This window comes from Callospermophilus lateralis, chromosome 3, assembly GCF_048772815.1.
Source record: "Callospermophilus lateralis isolate mCalLat2 chromosome 3, mCalLat2.hap1, whole genome shotgun sequence".
In the NCBI taxonomy this organism is placed as follows: Eukaryota; Metazoa; Chordata; class Mammalia; order Rodentia; family Sciuridae; genus Callospermophilus; species Callospermophilus lateralis.
The window spans coordinates 131,602,532-131,624,132 of NC_135307.1; the positions used below are offsets into that span (position 1 = coordinate 131,602,532).

At 40.7% G+C, this 21,601-nt stretch overlaps 1 protein-coding gene and 1 pseudogene across 3 annotated transcripts in view; both read left to right on the top strand.

Annotated features, from left to right (window-relative positions):
- Window positions 1-21,601, top strand: part of Homer2 (homer scaffold protein 2) — a 93,543-nt gene that overhangs the window by 45,117 nt on the left and 26,825 nt on the right. For all 3 annotated transcript variants that reach the window (XM_076851282.1, XM_076851283.1, XM_076851284.1), the window contains exon 2: window positions 10,356-10,512. In XM_076851282.1, the coding sequence (XP_076707397.1) occupies window positions 10,356-10,512 (157 nt within the window). The remainder of the gene's footprint in view (window positions 1-10,355; window positions 10,513-21,601) is intronic.
- LOC143394211 (hydroxysteroid dehydrogenase-like protein 2) lies at window positions 975-2,405 on the top strand (annotated as a pseudogene).

A 21,601-nucleotide genomic window follows, 5' to 3' on the forward strand; every position in this document is an offset into this window, starting at 1 on the left:
GCTGAGCTCTGGAGTGGGTTAGAGGGAGAATGCATTGAAGTGGGAGAGGGTTTCTGTGCAGGAATTGAGGGGTGCCATTTGAATATGAAATGGCATTGCAGTCTTGCTAGTAAGCTTTGTTTATTCTCTCTCCTGTCCCTGGTCAAGACTCACCTTTCCCTCATTCTCTCACAAACTTTTTTCTAAAAAACCTTTATTTTATTTATTTATTTTTATGTGGTGCTGAGGATCGAACCCAGTGCCTCACATGCACTAGGCAAGTGCTCTACCACTGAGCCCCAGCCCCAGCCCCTCACAAACTTTTTAACCTATCCTACATCCTCAGAATAGCCCCGTATCCACCCATGAAGATATTTGCCTTCCCTCCTGGCTTTGCTTCTTTGCAACTTTGCCTCTCCCCGACTCCCTATCCAGATTTTCACCCACTGCTTAGGACTCACCCATCACTTTCAGAGTTGGGCCATTTTCCAGAGCACATTAAAATGAATGTGATGGCCTCTGGGATAACCTCAGACTATGAACCAGCCCTGGAACTTAGTCAAACTCATATCACACAAGCAGGCCACAAATATATCAGAAGTATGTTTGGAGCTTCTTAAAAACTGTCAGATACTCTAGGGAATAAGTAGTGTCATTTATTTTCTTTCTTTTCTTTTCTTTTTTGTGTTGCTGAGGATTGAACCCATATATGCTAGGCAAGTGATCTACCACTGAGCTATACCTCCACCCCTGTAGGAATTTAAAAAAATTCATTATGGCTATTTCCACCATCTCCTCTGAACTATAGAAGTCATTTTACCCAACACTGATCAAAGCAGCTGGAGTAAGGGCCTTGCCATGTATTGATGATAGGAGAAGTAAACAGCACTAATCAGTGACACAAGATAGAAGGCAGTAGAGAAATTTAAAGGAATTGACATTTTGGTGAACAATGGCTGCACCATTAGCTTGACTAACACATTGGAAACACCTATAAGGAAAGTGGTCTTATGACAAATGTGAACTTCAGAGGTACCTGCTTTACTTCCACATCATGTATTCCTCTTAGGAAAAAAAGAAAATTGCTCATATCCTCAATCTCAGCACGCTAAATCCTATGTGGTTCAAATGGCACTGTGTTTATATGATTGCTGAGCATGGTATATCTATGTGTGTGCTTGGAATGGTAGAAGAATTTAAAGAATTTAAAGGTGAAGTATCAGTCAATGCCTAATGTCTTAGAATATTACTTATGCTATGTCAATGCTGGAAGGATCTGGGATTGAAAGCCAATGTAGAAAAGTTGAGATAATTGCAGTTGCTGCATATTCCCTTCTCAAAAAGCTAAAATGTTTAAAGGGCAATTTTTTTATTGATGAAAATATCTTAGAAGGGGAAGGAATAAATATTTTTAAAATATATATATATTTTTTTAGTTGTAGATAGATACGATACCTATATTTTATTTATTTATTTTATGAGGTGCTGAAGATTGAACCTAGTGCCTCACAATTTAGGCAAATGCTTTACCATTGAGCCACAACCCCAGCCCAGGAATAAAAAATTTTGACATCTATGCAATTAAACTGGGCCATCTTTTGTTACCAGATTTCTTAGGTGAACACCCAGATGCAGTTATCAAGCATGTGGAATCATCTGATGCTATTCTAGAATCTAAAGAAGAGAAGTCAGAGCCACAGTCAAACCGTGTTCTGGAGCTGTGGAGAAACATCTAGAATGAAGGTCTCTCCAATGATGATGATGTGGGAAAGCTACACAAGCCATCTATCAGTTTAAACTCATGGGGTGACACGGTGGCATGTGGTTTCTTGATCTGAAAAACAAGGGCAGGAATGTCATACATGGAGAGCCGTCTGCTAGGGCAGATGTGGTGATGAGTATGTCTATTGATGATCCTGTCAAAATGTTTTCAGGGAAACTGAAACCAACAATGGCATTCATGTCAAGGAAAAAGAAGATTAAAGGAAACATGGCCCTAGCAATCAAACACAGAAGCTAATGAATCAAATGCATTCCAGACTGTGAAGAAAAAGAAACAAAAATGTTGACTATGTTTAAAAAGTGAAAAGGCTCAACAGTTAACATCTAATGTTTGTTGTCTTCTCTATTGAATTATAAGGATATGCATGTTTGGGGAAAAATAGAACTTCTATAAGATTTGAAATTGTAATTCACACAACTAGCCAGTCAAACAGAGGCTTCATTAAGTGGAATTCTGAGACACTGAGTTTTTTATATTTTATAGATTTTTATCCTCTTTGAACCTCATATCTCAGTTACAGCCTTCTTTTAGGAAAAGTATGTGTTTCAAGCAACCTGTCAGGATTAAGCAGTAGAATTAGCCCTTTACAAAGCTTCTTTTCATGTAAATGAAGCTAGTTCATGTTAAAATTGTATGCTAATGAAAATCTTAATGATGTTTTGGATTTTAATATACTTATTTTAAAGAAAATGTGATTTTCAAAGAAATCACACAATAAACTACTTAATAAATAATACTTGTGCAAATCAAATAAAATAAAAATAGTTTTTACCTGTTGATTATCTATCTAGATACATTTATCAATAGGAAAATATTAAAGTAATTCAACTGATTGTAGTATGAGGCCTATTTAAGAAATAAAAAATATATTTTATCTTGCTGTTATTTTGTCTATTCTGGATATTCCATATAAATTGAGTCATATATGACAAAAATTCATTATAATTTCTATCTGGCTGTCAATCCCAAAAAACCAAAGGCTGAATGTTCTCTATGACATGTGGATGCTAACTCACAATAAGCCGGGGGAGGGAATAGAAGTTCACTAGATTAACAAAGGGGAATAAAGGAAATGGAGGGGGATGGGAATAGGAAAGATAGTAGAATGAATCAAACATAATATTACTGTGTTCAAATATGAATATACAAACAGTATAACTCCACATCATGTACAACCACAAAAATGGCAAGTTATATTCCGTGTATGTTTGTTTGATATATCAAAATATATCCCACTGTCACGTATGACTAAATAGAGAAAATAAAAAATTTAAAAAAATAATAATTTCTATCTGGCTATTTGTATATATAGGAAGGCTATTGATGTATTTTATAGTTAGTCATCTTATACTTAGCCACCTTACTGAATTTTTCACTTTTTCAGTTGATTTTCTTGGGTTTTCTAAATATGCAGTCATATCTGCAAATTATAGTAATCTTATATATTTTTCATATGGGAGTAGAATGCCAGTATGCTTGTAAATTTGATTCCTTGCATGGGAGTATCTGTGAGAAAACGCTCTGTCTGCCTATTCTTTTCCCTAGTTCTCTGTCTAGGCTCTGGGGACTTGGCCCTGCTGGCTGGGGGGCCTGATGACCATCTGGAGTGCTGACCAGGAGCCAGGTGAGCCTACCAGGTGGTCCTTTATAATGGGTGCTCAGCCAAAAAGCTTGTGCCCTGAAAGGGCTGGGGGTGTGGCTCAGTGGTAGAGTGCTTGCATAGCATGTATAAGTCCCTGGGTTCCATCCTAAGAACCATAGAAACAAACAACAATAACAGAAAGCTGAGAGCATGTGTCAGACCTCACGAGATACTATGGCAAGACTTGAAATTCTTCAGGCCAAACAGAGGAAGGACATTTTGAGCCTAGTGACAGGCAAGTGCAATGGCATGGACACATGGAAGTACAGATGATGCAGAAGTGCTGGAAGAAATTAACAGAAGCCAGTCTAGTGAGGGGAGAGTGCTAGGTGCTTGTTCCAAAGCTCCTTGAGGTGGTCCTGTTGGGGACAGAGCCTGGGAAGCCTTTGAAGCTGGGTGAGCTATGCCTAACCTATCTGGGGTGGGGGAAAACTTTTCTTGCTGTTGTATGGATCTTGTTTGAAGGAATTCAAGACTCAAGACTAATTAAGGCACCTTATGAGACTTTGAAATACTGTTAAACAGCTGTTAAATAATGTCTGAATAGTTTGTTATAAGTCAAATCAAATAGAAGTAGGAAAAATAAGAATCATGAGGTTTTACAGAGTTGTGTCAGAAAAAAAAAGGCTAGTGCTAAGCATTGCAAGTGAAAGATTATGACAAGTTAGAACATCATTTTTTTTTTCTGTAAAAAGTAGTTATTGCCAGTTCTTTGCAGAATCATTTCACATGAAGCCAAAAAAAAAGGAAGAGTGGTCTCTCTGCCGAGTGGTTTTCATGTTCCAAACATACATATGCTGCACAGACTGTCTAATTATTCTTGGGGACAATTACTGTCAGGTTCCAAAATGTGTTCAATGAACAGCAATTGGTGTTTATTCAGCTCTAAAAAGACTATACAAGAGAACAGTAGGTTATATTGTCTGCCTAAAGAAGCATTTTGCCATCCGGAAACATCTGCTTTCTATTTAAAGTAGTGAAGAAGGAACGGGAGTATATTTGAAATATACTCCCTGAGCATTGAACACCAAAGAAAGGAGAATAAAATTGGATATGAAGGCATTTTCTGCTCTCTGGCACATACATTCTTCCACTTTTCCCTGCTGGGAAGGAAATGTGGCCTCTTGGTTGGAAAGTTATGATTCTCTTGAATCTTTCTATTTTTACTGATTTGTACGCTTATAGGAACTGCCTTCTTTGTCCTAGTTCCATATCTTTTACTTTCTCAGGTGAGGCAAAATACTCTTTCAAAGTTGGGGTCTGCTTCTCTGAATTTTGTGGTTGAGTTTGTAAAGTTCTCTGATTTTGCCCTTAAAAATGTCAAAATTTGTTGCTCAGGTTGCAGACGTTGTCTTGAGATGCTCACTTATCTATGTGGATAATGCTGTCCACTAGCAGCCCTTTTGGGAGAAATTTAAATGAGAATATGTATCATTTACTTGGTGTGTAGTAAATTTTCTGTGAAAGACAATGTATTAGTTATCTATTGCTTTGTAATTAACTGCCACAAACTTAGCAACTTAAAACATATTTCTGGAGGCCAGGGGGTGTAGAGTGCTTACCTAGCATGCACAGGTCCTAAGTTTGATCCCCAGAACTGGAAAGAAAAAATATACACACATGTACATAAAAATGTATTTCTGCGGGCTGGGGTTGTGGCTCAGAGATAGAGTGCTTGCCTAGCAACTGTGAGGCACTGGGTTCGATCCTCAGCACCATATAAAATTAAAATAAAGGTATTATGTTCACCTGTAGTTAAAAAATGTATTAAAAATTTATTTCTTCAATCTCATTCACAATAGGTACAAAAATATTTAGGAATAAACTTAACTAAGGAAGTGAAAGAAAGATCTCTACAACAAAAATTAGAAAGCACTGGTGAAAAAAATTATAGACAACACACACAAAAAAAATGGAGATATTCTGTGTTCATGAATTGGAAGAAATTACCGTGCCACTGAAAATGATCTGTAAATTCAGTGTAATTCCCATCAAAATTCTAATGACTTTATTCATAGAACAGAAAAAAAATTTCTAAAATTCATATGGAACTACAGCCCAGAATAGCCAAAGCAATCCTGGCGGGGAGGGGGAAAGCTGGGAAGCATCGTAATATCTGACTTCAAAAGATACTACAAAGCTATTACTAAAACAGCATGATGGGGCTAGGGACACAGCTCAGTAGGTAAGAGTGTTTACCTAGTGTGCACAGACCCTAAGTTCAATCCCCCCCCCCACCACCCAAAAAAGGTTGGGGTGGTCTAAAACAACATGGTACTGGCATAAAAACAGATGCATAGACCAATGGAACAGAATGGAGATCCAGAAATTAATCCATGCTCATACAGCCAACTGATTTTTGACAAAGGAACCAAAAAATACAGTGGAGAAAAGACAGTCTCTTCAGTAAATGGTGCTGGCAAAATTGGATATACATAAGTAGAAAAATGAAACTAGATCCCTTTCTCTCATAATACACAAAATCAACTCAAAATAGATCAGAAACCTAAATCTTAAACCTGAAACAATGAAATTACTACAAGAAAACATAGGGCAAGCACTTCAAGACATTGGTATAAGCAAAGATTTTTTTTTTTTTAAGCATAAACAAAAGTAAAAACAGACCAGTGGGGTTATATCAAGTTAGGAAGCTTCTGCACGGCAAAGGAAACAGTCAACAGAATTAAGGGATAACCTTCAGAATGGGAGAAAATATTGGCAAATGGTACATCCAACAAGGATTTGACATCCAGAAAGATAAGGGCACTCTCATGTTTATTGAGCACTATTCATAGTAGCCAAGATATAGAATCAATCTAGGTGCTCTTTAGTAAGGAAATGGATAAAGAAAATGTGGTATGTTTACACAATGGAATTCTACTCAGCTATTAAAAAGAATGGAATACTGTCATTTGCAGCAACATGGATGGAACTAGAGAGGATTATATTGAGTGAAACAAGACAAATACCACAATGTTCTTACTTGTTTAGGGAAAACAATAAGTTAGTCTTATGGAACTATGAAGCAGAATAGTGGTCACTAAAAATGGTGACGTGTAGCAAGCAGGGGAAAGAGAAATTAAGAAGGAACTTTAAGGGAGTGGGAAAGGTGCTGGCAAGAGTGGAAAGGGAAGGGGGTTGAGGGTAGAAGGGTGGATGGGCATTATCCATGCACCATATGTGCATATATGGAAATAACATAATAAATCTCATTAATTCATATAATTAATATGTGTTAATATAAGAACCATATTTTTGTGGTCAGGAATCTGAGTAAGGCTTAGCTGGATCATCTGCTTCAGGTTCTCCTACAAGGGTGTAACCAAAGTGTTAGCCAAGGCATGAGTCTCATCTGATGGCTGTACTGCAGAAAGGTCTGCTCTTGAGCTCATGTGTTTGTTGGCAGAATTTCAGTTCCTCCAGGGATATTGGATTAAGGCCTCAGTTCTCTGGTTGTTGGCTGGAATCCTTTCTCAATTCCTTGAAACTTGGGTTTCCCCATCATCTTAGCTTGTTTCATCAAAGTCAGCAAGAGAAAATCAATGGAGAGAGTCTGCTAGGAAGACAGAAATCACAATCTATGTAAACTAATCACACAAGTGACAACCTATATCCTTTCCCATATTGGTTAAAAGCAAGTCACAGGTCCTGCCCATACTCAAGGGGAGGGGATTACATTGGGAGGCACCTCAGAAGCTGCATACTACAAACAACTCTCATTTTAGGGAAAGAGTATTAAGAGGGAGGCTTTCTTTGTCACTTAGAACTGACTTCAAAGCTCAAATCTGCCATTTCCTAACTATGTGACACAAGGCAATTTACCTGGCCTCTTGTTTTTCCATCTGTGTGGCACCTTCCTCATAGGATTGTTGTGAACCTAAGTGAGAAATCACGTGTAAAGCCTTGTAGAACAGTAAACACTCAGTAAATGTCAGCCACTGGCTGTTCTTTTCATCCTTGCTTCTTGAAATAACAGTAGACTTTTTGAATTTCAGAAAAACAGCCTGAAACTCCCCAGTGCTCTCAGATTTGGTTATTCATGTGGAAATCACAGTCCTATGGGTGGGTACCTGTATACAGAGCTGCTGCCAGTCTGGCTGTGCAGGTTCTCCCATCTGTCCAGGGCCTTGGGACTGAGGAACAAAAGTTTTTGGCCTCAGGAGGGCTATAGCTACCTGCCATGGTGACCACCCTCAGAATAGGGCTGGTGTGACCCCCTGCAGTGTCCCCTCCTGGATCTCTGTGTGAGAGAAGCCACTTCTCTGTGGAGGGCTTGGCTATGGTGACCAAAGGTGTGTCCAGCTGAGTTCACCATGCCTTCCTACATCCTTGCATTTCTGGATGGGGTCCCAAGGATAACCCAAGGTAACTTCAGTCCATCTGCAGAGCCAAGAAGGCAGATTTGGAGATGGAGCCCTTCTGGTCTACATGCTCACCTTGGCCTCAATCATGCCAAGCAAATGGCAGGTTGCTTTTGCTTATGACTGATCAGAAAGCCCTGCTGTCTTCTCTTGTCTCCCTGCCCTCCTCCTCTACTCTCTCCACATTGTTGTCCTCAGTTTTTCATTCCTATAGGCCCCCAGGGCAGACAGCGCTTGCAGGAGGGCCCTGCTTTGCCACTGCAAACTACCCTCCATCATTCCCTTTCTTTCGCCCCTTGCCTCCATTGTTTGCATCTGGAGAACCTGTTTTGAGTCCCATTGCTGGCCCCCTGGAGCTTGGGAGAACTTTATGGGGATCATGATGTATAATTTTTTTTTTCATTCTGGAGGAGAAATCCTGGTTTTAGGGCTTACTTCTTCCATTTTTCCTTAGATAACCTGATAATATCCAATGTGACCATATTCCCAGCTTCCTTGAAGATTAAAAAATCACCCAGAATTCTTATTAGAAGTGGAGTCCTCAGCCCTCTTCCTCAGAGAGCCAGATTCCAGGGGGCATAGGATGGGGCCTGAGAACTCATATTTTTAGTAAATGCCGAGCTAATTTCTATCATGATGGCAGAAGAAATACTAAGCTTGCCAACACCTAGATCTAGTCACTCTACCTCAGTATAAGGAACGAGATGAAAGATCTGAAAGCCTGGGCTCCTTCCCTAATGAAGAATTCTTTCTGACCCATGGGCCTCCATTCAGTGCTGTGGAAGAGAGAGGCAGAGATTTGAGTACAGTTTTATTCTCTGAAAATTTTCTGTAGTGACTGCCCTTTAAATCACTCTTTCTTCTTACATATGCAAGAGAATGTTGTATGTGAAGAAGTGTTTTTTCTTTATGGTGTTGTATTTAGATGATTAGAAAAATACAGTGCTGTGTTGACAGTGGCACAGCTGGGCCATCCAGACATCAGACTTCCCCATGTGGACTTGATTGCAAGAGCTTGTATTCATTGTGCACATTTTCCTCACAGCCTGGCCTCTTGACAACAGATGTGAGAAATTATAGTGAGAATATTCCTTTTGTTTCCACAGCTGACACCCAGGCACTGGAAAGGGTGTTGGTTTAGGATTGAGTGAGTGGGTGAACTTGGTTTTTATTGAGGAAAGTGAAATATCCTAGTAATCCATATTCCCAGAGTCACTTGTCCTGCTCAGGGGAACCTAGAAAAGAAGTTTCGGGGAGCAAAGAGTGGTAGTCTCTGGCTGTTCTTCTGGCTTCTAGAAACAACTGCACTCAAGTAGCATTACTAGCATGCCCTTGGAGAAATAGTCATAAAGAAGGTTTCTTCATTTCCCTGAAACTATGCTGACATCCATCATGTTATTCCATGTTCCTTGCATGAGGCTCAAATGGCAAATTGCTTTTCTAGGAAAATATTTCTCCTCAAGAGCTTTCTTTTCCAATAATGATTCTTCAACAGTCAGGATGAGTTCAAAGACTGCTTTGCCTAAAAGTACTCCATTCAGAGACCAGTGCACTTAAATTCACTTTCTTTTTTGGCTTTTGTATACACTTGGGTGTTCATTTTTTTTTTAATGTCATCTCTTTTGACATTTTAAGAATTTTAAAAATTAATTTGACTAAACTACAATTAAACCTTTTGATTTAATTTTGTACTTCTAATAAGTCCTTATTAAATATGTAGAATTTTATGCAAAGCTGGTTGCTTTTATTTTTCAATTTTTATCTTATTTTGAACACTTAGAGGATTTTTGAGACAGTTTGCCTAAAGACCCTGTCTTCAGAAATAAATATATTTTGTGATGAGTCTGTATTATTTTGTGAAGTAGGTACCTTAAAATGTGATTATGTAGTGCAATCCATTGCAGTTTTTATTCATCTGCCTTATTAATATCTATTGTTAGGATCTAATTAATTCTCCACTAAACAAAAAGAAACACAGATAATATGCTAATTTGGTTAGCAACTACATGAAGAAAAAGGCAGAATACTGTAGCTCAAGAATAGCAAAAGAGGTGGATTTGATGATTTCTACATAAACTTTAAGGCTTGGTCAAGTTGTAAAGTCCTTAAATTATTCCAAAAGTAAATTAAAGAGATACCCAGAAGGATATAAAATCATGATGGAAATTTGAGAAATACTTAATAGAAATATAACAGTAAGTAATAAATGGTTTGCACAATCTTAAATTTGTTACAGAATCCCCCATAATAAATTTGAAATGGTTCCAAAATCCTAAGAATGTCAACAGGATGTCAGAGAAGGAACTGGACACTTGACAGGGATGCAGAAATTCTCAACAGGGAGTTGCATTTTAAGCAAATTGCTCAATGAGGCCAGTTGCCTTGCAAACGGAGTGTGGGTTGCAGAAACTACTCATTGGTGTGTCTTTTTCTCTTTTCTTCCATTTTTTAATTTTAATTGTCCTCATGCATATGTATCTTTCTGAATAAGCTATTTAAAGTCTTTTGGGGTAGTAGGTAGCCTAGAAACCATAAATTATACATAAAAGTCATGTTGCATCAACTTACATGCCCATCTTTCCTCTTACAGAGAACAGCCCATCTTCACCACCCGAGCGCATGTCTTCCAGATTGACCCCAGCACCAAGAAGAACTGGGTGCCTGCAAGTAAGCAAGCTGTCACTGTTTCCTACTTCTACGATGTCACGAGGAATAGCTATCGGATCATCAGTGTGGATGGAGCCAAGGTACTGCCCCACCTGCTGATTTTAACATTCTCACTTATTTTCTTTCCAAAGCAGTACCATCCCTTTGAAAAGTAGGAGGAAAAAGGTGTATCCAGAACCAGCTATCTGAACATGAATGTTATCATCTTAATGTCTGTGTAGTCACGTATCCTGCTCTTCTGTCCTTTTAAAAATATAGCAATCCAGTGAAAAGCAGATTTCCTTGTTACCACACTGTCTTTGTAACTAACATTTTAATGCCTATATAATGATTCCATCAGGGGCCTATAGTGCTCTTAATTTCTCCCTTATGGTTGCATTTTTAAGTGGCTTCCAATTTTTCTCTACTATAGATAATGAACATTTTTGTGTGCTAGATATCCTCAGTTGTTATCACAGTTCTATTGCTTTCTTTTGAATATTTCCTTAGGCTAGATTCCTAGAATATTAGGCCATAATATTAACACTTTATGGCTCATGATACATATTGCCAAATTGCTTTCCAAAAGGATTCTTTCTTCCAGCATTATGAAAATGCCAGTTTAGTGTACCCTTGCCAGCATTGGGTATTATATCTAGTCTGGTTCTGATGTCATTAGACATGGAAGTCAATTTTTATTAAATGGTTTGGTGTATTTTGTGAAATACCTTTTTCCTGGCACTTTCGTTATACTGCTATCTTTTTCCACATTTTTGCCATATTATTATGGGAGTAAAATGAAGGGATGCCAGCAGAAATACCACAAAGTCTTTTTATAAATAAATAAATAAACCCACCACTTTATAGTCTTCAGTCTGCATCTACCCTGCCAGACATTTTTACACGTTGTCATCTGAAATTCAATGTGCCTTTTTATCCTCTAAACCATGTCTCTGTTTTGATTTCCCAATTATTTGGCCTCTAAAAAAAGAACAAAAAACAGCAAGTCATTCCTTTTTCTAAGTTTATCAAATAAATTTGCCTTTGGAATACCTCACATGTAATACTTTCTGTTTTAATACCTGAACTCTTGCTTAGGCACAGTGTTGCCTGGACCCATGCAGTAGCCTCTGGCCTTCTCATTCCTATCTGCATTTTCTCCTGACTTCTGCCTCTAGGTTAGCCTTCCTAGGCAACAGGAAGTGGAGAGTTGGAAGCTGTGCTCTAGGTTGGGGCCTGGGTGTAGGCTTCTCCCTGCACTTCACAGAGTAGAAGGCCTGAGGAAGCCTCCATTGGAAATCCACCTCCTGCCCCGCCCCCGCAGTAAGACCTGCTGGAGCCTTCTGATCTAATGAGGATCCCAGTTTTAAGGCAAATTCTCCCTTCAGTCTGTGTTCTCCAAGTGCCTCCTTTGTGCTTCCAGCACCATGGCAACTGCAGATGAAGGTGACTTGGCTTGTGATTTTTCTCTTTCTTCCAGTTGCCACAACCCTTTCTCCTATCCAGGGAAAGAGTTCAGAACTCCTCATTTTTTAACCAAGGTCTAAGGGGAGGCAGTGACCTGGCTAAGCTCACATTCTGAGGAGGCTAGGCAGACTGGTGCTGGCGAGCATCTTTAGATACACAAGAACTGGCTTTTTTATCTATTCAAGCAGGATGATAGTGCATGGGGTGAGGGTAAGGCTGGTGAATAGTAAGGAAACGTGAAAGTGCCTTATTTTTTATTTCATTTTTAATTTTTTTCTTTAAGCTTCTGGGAGACATGGGATGGTGCAGTTGTAATTACCACTTCTCTTCCCTGAGTTGGAATCGCCTGGATTCTTTCCAGGATGTTCTGATAGGGATGGGGAATTGAGCTGACCTGCTTTCTTTTATCTGTGTATTCTGTCAGTTCATCTGCCATCCTTAGATGGTTTGTACTTTTGTCAGTTGAACTATCCAAGGATATATTGGGCTTAACTATAGATAAAACAACTTCTTAGAATAAGTGCTTTAGCCCTGTTAGCTAGGCTTTTAGTAATTTGTCAGTGTCAGCCACTGTATCGTTATGGCTCTGCAGTTCCTGAAGGCTGTGACAGCTTGGTGAAGTCTGAGCCAACTGAGATGGCTGTGAGAAATCAGATGGGTATAGGAGGGTGGGCGAAGGCCATAACTGTGGAGCAGAGCTAATTCAAGCCCAAGGTGGGGGATTCGACAAGTTAGGCACTTAAAAAGTAGAAATTGAAAACCTAGGCCTTGGGGAATTGCTGCAATATAGAGATGGAGACAGAGGATCTCAGGATACCCCCCCTACACACACATTTCACACCATGATGCCCGGCCACCTGGTGTTCCCATAGCCCACTCAGAGTTCTAACTTTACCACTATAGCATCGAGAACTTGACAAAGCCCTATTCTGCAGAAGGCCCTGGAACATGGAGAGGTAGGGACAGGATTTAGGCACTTAATTATCATTAGCACTCAGGGATTAGAGATAGGGGAAATTTTCTTGCCTGGAGAACTGGAACACAGAGCACTGGATGTGATCCCAGCACCATGTCAGCCCTGCTGGACCCACTCTTGACCCAATAACAACAAGCGAAACCAACAGCCAGGTCTTAACCAGATCCTGTGCCTTCAGCTATTCCTCAGTCAAGTGGGGCGTAGAGAAAAGATTGAAGAGCAGTAGCAGTTATGGCCACTGCCTGGTGTTCTGCAGCTTGCACCGTCCTCACTCATGTTTGGGGTACTAATTTCCCTAACCCAGCTTCTATCCTATCTAAATACTCTAGACGGATGGCCTTCCTTCCTGTGGACTAGAATAGGGTCAAGTATGCTGAGATGACTGTTGTTTGTTTGTACTGACACCAATGCCTTCCCCTCGGATTCTTATCCATTGTCTTTGCCCACCCCACCTAATCTCTGTACAATCAGCTTGGTTCTCCTCTTTGTATTCCTGGCTCCATGTTCACTGGCCTTCCAAGCCTAGAACCCTACTGCCTGCTCAGCTGCACATCCTAGGTCTCAGGTGACTAGAGAATGATGTCATGGGCTAGCCACTCAGAGTGGATGCTCCTGGGCTAGAGAAGTATGAATACTTCCTGGCTTCCCCATCATTGTGTTCTACCACATTAAGACAACCCATTTCATTTTAGGCCTTTGATCCCAAATGTTGATCAAACTAAGATCAACATTTGGGATGACAGTTTAGCCTTTGGGGACATGTGGACTGTATCTCTGTGACCTTGGGCAGATCTGGGACCTATTGCTAGGCTTCTCTTTGTTGGCCTGGCCACATCATATCCTTACCTTGAGCTTCTGCTTGGTACTTCCAAGTCAATGGTCCTTCACAAGGCAGAGGAATGTTGCTGATGGAAGAGCAAATCTGCTCTGCCTCTCCAAACAGAGTAGGTGTGCTTCTGTAACAAGGTGCTGGTATGGAAGGGACTTGGAGATCATTTTGAGCAAAGGCCACACCAGACTCAGCCACTGTGAGCAGTCTGAAGAGCACAAACTCCCCAGGAATGGTGGAGTTGTAGCCAGCAGCTTTAGCAGCTGTCATTCCACGCCAGGCTCAGCAAGCTCCTCTTCCCTGTCCAAGCATTTGTCATGCTCTACTTGGTGAAGGATGCATGAAGAGCCAGTTCTACTCCTGAGAGCAATTGGTTCTGCTAATCACAGGAAGACTCTGTATTCAGATCTGTTCTTCATTCTTGTTGAAACACTAAGCCATTTCCATTTTTCAGAGATAGTATTGCATGTGTGAGTTCCAGCTGCTACCTAAAGAAATGAGTGTGTTGCCTCAGTGTTGCCCCAAACTTTAGGGAATTATGTGGATTTGTGTCTGTGTATGGGGCTACAGGAGACTGTGAGCTCTCTGGAGGAAGACCATGCATGGCCCATATTTGGAATTTCAGCATCAATCAGAGTGGGCCACACCAGAGAAGTGGGTGGGGGAGTGAGCAGATGATGAGGTCAGCCCTGGCCACCTCCCCTCCAGGCTGCAGCAGGTATACAGTGTACACAGAAGGATAGTGGGAAGGGGCAAGGTCTCTGCCAAGAAAGAACCAAGGACCAGACCTATGGTTGCCCTGTTCATGGACAGTGGACAGAGGGCATCTCCCAACTCAGCATTACTGTGAGCCATGCAGCACACACCAACAGCTATGATTTATGGTGAGTTTTGGGGCAGAACAGCCAACTGCATTTTAAAGACACTCTGTTTCCAGAGCATTGGTTAATTGAACCATCACAGCTCTTGATTTCATTGTGCTGTTGGCACTCTTTACAAACCCAGTTATGAGGAATTGGCTGTGCCTGTGGGCAAGGCTTGCCTGAAGCAGGTGCTTATTCCAGGTGCTCTGGATAACATTGCTGCCCTTGATTCTCAGTTATTTATAGAATCACAAAAAACCTCGACTGGAAGAGACCTTAGAGGTCATCTGTTCTACAGATAGCTAGCAGGGCTGTGTCACAAGCCCTGTCTCGTTATGATTGTTTAGCTGTTACAAACATCTGAAATCGTGGCTTGTTTGGTATTTTCTTCTAAGAATATAAAATTGCTTTCAAGAACACCCACCATTGTAGTTTTCTCTTTTGAATAAATGTAGAGCACCTTCTGTTAAGGGAGTGTGGTGGGAAGGTTCCTACCACACAGTAGGGCTTCAATGAATGTTGGTTTTCTTTCTTCCTCATCTGTGTGTTTTGTTTTTTTTTTTTTTTTTTTAGAAAGCACCTATTAACAACTTCCTTGAAAGCAGGCAGCATGTTTTTTAATTGCTATAACCCAGTCCCAGCCTCTTGAGGAAAACTTTTATGTTTTCTGAACTTGCAACTCCCTGAATTTTAGAGTCTTTCATGAAAGTCTTTCATGTGTTATGCCTCCCCATTTCATGAGCAGCTTCTGGTGATGTCCAGAGCAGGAAAGACTAAAGACTTTTTTGCTTGTGCCAAGTTGCTCTTGGTTACAGGTATTTTGTGCATTTTATAAAAACTTGTTTCCAGTGATATGCAGAAACTGGGTCTTTTACACCTAGTAAAGTATCAGAGAAAATTTGCAAGAAAGGGAGGTATATGCAGAACTTGGGACTCCACATTTAAAGTTTGTGCCCTGGGTGCTTCACAAAGCAACCCCTCTCCCTTCTGGGCTTCAGTTTCTCCCCCCAGACTTCTTTTCCCCACTCCCCAGGAGACATAGTTCTCATCCAATTCATCATCCTGTTGAGTTAACACCTGTGTTTTCATTCTTTGCTCTCTGGACTTCTAGGAATCGTTCTTCTGGGATTCATTCCTAACTTTGTCATAACGTCTGCACTCTTTGACCTGCTCTTTCTCAGTTGCTGCCTGAAGTCACCCTTCTGCCCCAGGCCTCTTCTTTCTTTGTTTCCTCCTGCTGAATGACATCCTTCCCTTCCATAACCATTTTCCTGCTCATCCCACAGTCATCTTCAGCCCTGTATCTCCTCTGAGACTGGAACCTGCAGGTCCAGCCACTTCTTCTGTCCCCAGCATGATTCTCCAGTGTCTCTATTCAGAAAGGACACTGCCATCTCTCTTCACAATACTCTGCTCACCCTGAAGATTAGCCTCCTTAACAACCAGGTTATTGTTTTGTAGACTTTGTTTTCAACTGTTACATGGTCATTGAACATCTAATAATGTGAACCCTCATGTATTCCCCTTTAGTTGAAGAAGTGCACGCTTTACCACCTTGACTCAGAAGGTGGATGCACTTTGACTCAGAATATTGTCAGATTACAACCTGATCAACCCATGGTTAGTTGAAAATGTCACAAGTTCAAAGTGTATTGAATACACCTCGCCTACTGAATACCCTCACTTAGCCACATGGTACACTATAGAGCATCAGTTGTTAACCTTCTGATCACGTCATAGCCTGTGAGCTGGGGCTCATTGCTGCTCCCTAGCATCGTGAAACAGAACTGTAGTGCACATCACCAGCCCAGGGACAGATCAAAATTCAAAATTTTAAGTATGTCTGTTGAATGAGAATCACTTTCACATAAAAATCAAAGGATCTTAAGCTGAATCATTGTAAGTTGGGGACCATCTGTACTTCAGAAATCCTTTTGTGGGCCGTTTCCTTATCATATGCTCCTCCATTCACCCTCAAGGAATTACCACTGTCTTGAAGTTTGTATTAAGTATTTCCTTGATTTTCTTTGGAGTTTTGCCACATGTATATGTATTTCTAAGTCATGGGTTGGCAAACTTTTTCTTTTTGAGGACCAGAGAGTAATTTTATTTACTTATTTATTTTTTTATAGCCTGTACAGTCTTTGTTGCAGCTATTCCACTTTTCTTTTGTAGCAAGAAAAGAGCCATGGACCAATATGTAAATGAATACATTTTGCTGTGTTCCAATAAAACTTTATTTACAAAAATAGGCTGTAGGCTGGATTTGGCCTGAGGGCTATCGTTTGCTGACCCCTGTCCTAAACAGTAAGTTAGTTTTGCCTGCTTTTGACTTTTATACAAATAGAATCATACTGGGGACCTTCTTGTATGTTCTTTACAAATCCTTTTCCCCCCTTTTTATCTTTGCTGGGCATGGTGGTGCACACCTATAATCCCAGCAACTCAGGAGCCTGAAGCAGTAGGATTGCAAGTTTGATTCCAGCTTCAGGAATTTAGCAAGGCCCTAAACAACTTAGTGAGACCCTGTCTCAAAATAAAAATAAATAAATAAAATTGAAAAAGGACTGGGAATGTCACTCAAGTGATAAAGTGCCCCTGGGTTCAATCCCCAGTATCAAAAAAAAGAGGGGCTGGGGTTTTGTCTCAGCAGTAGAGGGTGTACCTAGTACATGCAAGGCCCTGGGTTCGATCCTCAGCACCACATAAAAATAAATAAAATAAAGATATTATTTCCAACTACAACTAAAACATAAATATTTATAAAAAAAGAAATTTTCCTGGTAGATATTATTTCAATGTATGAATATATCACAGTTTATCCATTCTGCTGGTGGTAGACATTGTTTATTTATAAGCACTGCTACTGTGAACATTCTTGTACATTTCTTCCTATACCTATATAAAAATTTCTCTGTGGCATATATTCAGGAGTCAAATTGTTGTGTGTTAAAAATGTACATTTTGAACTTTAGTAGAGTAAGCCACCTTTTTTTTCAAATGGTTTTAGTAATCTCTGACAGCTTCTATTACTCCACATCTTTGCCCAAACACTTGGTATCATCTAACATGTTTTGACTTTGGTGAGTTCATAATAATAACAACGGTAAAGCCGTTTCCACCTGGTTAGCAAAATTGAGCTTATAACTCAGGTTTATCAAATTCAATTTATTTTTTCCAGTCTCCCAAGAGAAGGATCACTTGCCCAGAACTAAGCCTCCTTCAGTCCCTTTGGCCCCAGCTCTTTGTCCCCAACCTCAGAATGTTCCTGCTACCCACATGACTGCACATTGTATTCATCACTACAGACCCCAAGCAGAGAAAGATCTTTTCATGTGTGTATTCTTTTCATTCACATCTTAGGAGGGTGAAAGTGAGAAATGAGTCAGAACCTCAAAGAGAGATCGGCCTTCCCAGTGCACAGTTAACCAGCAATGGAGGGACCCGAGAGGAGCATACACAGAAGGAGCAGAACTTAGAAGCTTCTGTCTGCCCAGCTTGTCAGGAGGGCTTAGTCTTGGCCAAGCCAAGTTTAGCACAGAATGGAGTGACTGTGTTGGTGTGAAGCGAAGGAGGAAGATCCTGGGGTTAACCATTTTTGACAGAGTAATTACCCAGGATGTCACTCTGGCTGCTTTTGTGAAGGTCAATGTACTGAATTTTCTGGGAGGGACGCCAACCAGCTGTCTCCCTTATTGTGGAGTTGGGCTTACTGTTGTGGCCCTAAGATTGTTCAGATCAACCACATGGTCATGGCCATCTAGGATGGTGTTGAAGAGGTAGATGATGGCTTCTCTTGCCTTTTCTCCTCTTTCCTCCCCTTTTATTCCTCCCCTCTGGAGCTAGGAAATTCTAAAGCCCTGGGTAAGCTATTGGGAGCCAGCCAGGGCTTTATAAAGCCCCCAGGGAGCCAGCCTGAGGAATAGTAAGAGCAGCATGGTAAAGAGGGTGGGCTTTCGTTTTCTCATCCTGGTCGATCTCCATGTTGTGGAATCCTCTAGATTGTGTTTGATGATTGCCTGGATATCTTGATGCTGGAGATAGGAAGCAGTAGCTGTGCTGAGCCAGGATTAAAGCAGTCCCTCAGCAGAGTTGGCCTGTTGTAGGGAATGAGGAGGACAATGCAACTCCCACTGTAGAATTCTAATGAGTTTCTGCAAAACCATCATTTTGTGTCCAAAGAGCGAACAGACCTTTTGTCTACTCTGGCCTATGGTCATGAGTACACAGTGCAGTTGTGTGGGTAGGAGGAGCATCCTGGGTTTGGAGATGAAGACATGGGACCCAGGGGTCTGAGGGAGGCTTAGTTATGGGTGAGTGAATGGACCCTTCTCTTGGAAGACTGGAGAGAAAGAGTTAAGGTGAGTTTGATAGGCAAAAGCTGTGGGCTGTGGTCTGAGATCTCAGAATTTGCTCTCCCTGCCCCCTCCCAACATGCTACAGAAGGGAGGAAAGAGATGGGCAGGTGGGATATTAGAGGACTTAGAGACTGGTTGCAGTGTGAAGTCATACTGGTAAGCTGGAATAGCACATCTGGACACAGTTTTGCTTATTTGATATGAACAGCTCTCTTATAAAAAGGCACATGCTTTCCATTAACATTATAGAAAAAGTCCCTAGAGACATGTAGTAAATTGCATCTCTGAACTTCTACAGACTCAGCATTTTGCTTGTAAGTAAGGTATATAGATTCCAGCAGGCCAGTGTTCCATTCCCTCTGATAATAAGCAGGAAAAAATGGATAAATATGATTTAAAGGCATCAGAGTGCTACAGAAATGATGAAGACTAGAGAGATTGAAATTCCAGGGAGATAAAGGAGGACCACTCAAAGATGAAATTGGCAGCTCTCTCTCTTGAGAGCATTTGCCAGTTCTGGGTGCAGGCTAAAGATGAACTTGGCTCAGATAGAGAAATACTGCTGGTGGAAAAAGAAATAGGCAAAGCATTTAGCAATGATGTGCCTTTCAAATTCATGGATGATTTTCACCACAAGATATTTGCTGAATTTCAAGTCTGTGCAAGAGTGCAAAGAGTTAGGCTGCACATTCCTGAGAGGCAGAGTAAAATTCTCAGATTGACTGTGTGAGTGGAGAGCAAAGTTCTACAAAGGAGCTGAAAAAAAAAAAAAAAATAGAGACTTAAAAGGCCCAGAGAGAGTGGGGAATTGACTCTGGACACTTACATATCCGTTCACCTGGGCACTTAGTGATTCTAGGAGCAGTGAGAGGCTTGGGCATCCAGCGTTGGTCCCTGCTGCTACTTGGTTTGCTGCAGGCAGAGAAACTTGCACAAATCTTGATGTTTACATGTAGCTTGAATGACAAAATGAGAGACTTGAGTGGCTCTAAACACGTGGCCAGGCCCCTTCAAGATTTGCTAAATTATGAAGATATGTATATTTGAAGGCTACAGAACTAAGTAAAAAACTTCTTAAGGACAGTATTGAATCTCTAGCAGCCTTTCATGGCAGAGGAGATGAATATCTACCCAGTCGTCAGTTGAAATCACTTAAAGGCCTGCCCTAAATACAGAGGTGAACCAGAGGTAGACTTGAGTTTTACCAGCACTGAACCTCAACCCTGAGAAGTAGGAATATCCTATCTACCTACTTGTCTAGAAGAAAAAAAGGGAACATTTCCCTGGTAGAAGATAACAGCATGTGGAACCTTAACAATTCTTTTATATCCATTTTCCAACATACAGTAAAAAATTACTAGACATGGAAAAACGTGAAACCATATATACTTAGGTCAAAATGAAACCCCAGATAATAGAAACAGGTTAAGATATAATCCAGATGTTAAGAGTTTTCATCAAGGACTTTAAAATAATTGATTAGTATATTCAAGGAAAAGGAGGAGGAAAATGGATGAAATAGGTGATGGGAAGAAGACTAAGAATTAACTAAGTCTCCCCAGAGACTTAAAATTTATTCAAATGGATATTCTAGAACTAAAAAAATTGCAGTATTTGAAATTAAGAGGTCAGTGGGTAGATTTAGCAGCACGTTGGTTCAATATCAATAGCCAAGGATGGTGAGCTAGAAAGCAGATCAATAAAAAGTACCAAAATTGAAGCAGGGGAAACCAAGAAAGGAGGGAAAAATAATTGGTGAGTATAAAAAATGCTGGACACACTCAGCAGGTCAGACACATGTGTAACTGGAGTCCTAGAAGAGGCAGAGAGATAGTGGAGCAGAAGCAATGTCTTGGAGGGAGAGTTAAGAAGGTGAGTGAACCTCCAAACAGGATAGATGGATTCTGCTCCTGAAGTAAAGTAATACATACTTTCTACCCTTTTAGTCATTTTCTAGTTTTATCACATTGAACAAGTCACTTGACCTTGATGAGCCTCAGTTTACCCTTCTGTAAAAATAAGGTTTAGATAAAAGATTCTCTGAAAAGATTCCTTAGAAACAGTTACATTCTAAAGAAATACCAGAGTGTCACTGTCATAATTCCAGCTTGACTGACTCTGGGACAGCCTGGGGCAAACTTGAGAGCTATGTCCCATACTCTCTTCAGTCTCTGTCTACTGCCATTCAAGGGGACTTGTAAGAGGTTGTATGACTCACCTCGGGTCATAGGTCTGCAATAAAGGCAGGCAGAAGAAAATGATTTAAACCCATCAAGTTTTTGGATGTGTCTAGGCATTGTTTTGTCCTTCCCAGATCCTAGAAGTTGGGAAATGACCAGAGTCAGTGTTCTGGGATCGTGAATCCATTCTGATCCACTCTCAGCCACATACCTTCCCTGGGTCTGCCTTGGTCCTGCCATGTCAGCCCTGCCTGGGGCTGAGTCAGAATTCCACCAGCCCGCAAGGTCTCAGGGCCATTCCCCTATACCAGCCCATGGTTTAGATCTGCATTTTCCACAGCCCTCTCCTCTGCCCCATTTCTTGATTATGTCCAGTGATAGCAGGCAGGTCACTTTACTGTGTTTACTAGCTTTATATCTTTGGTTAAGCTGAAGGCCTGACATATAGTAAATGCTGAATAAGTGTTTATTGAGTGAATGAATGCATGGTGTGCTGGATATTATCCCTTTACCCCTC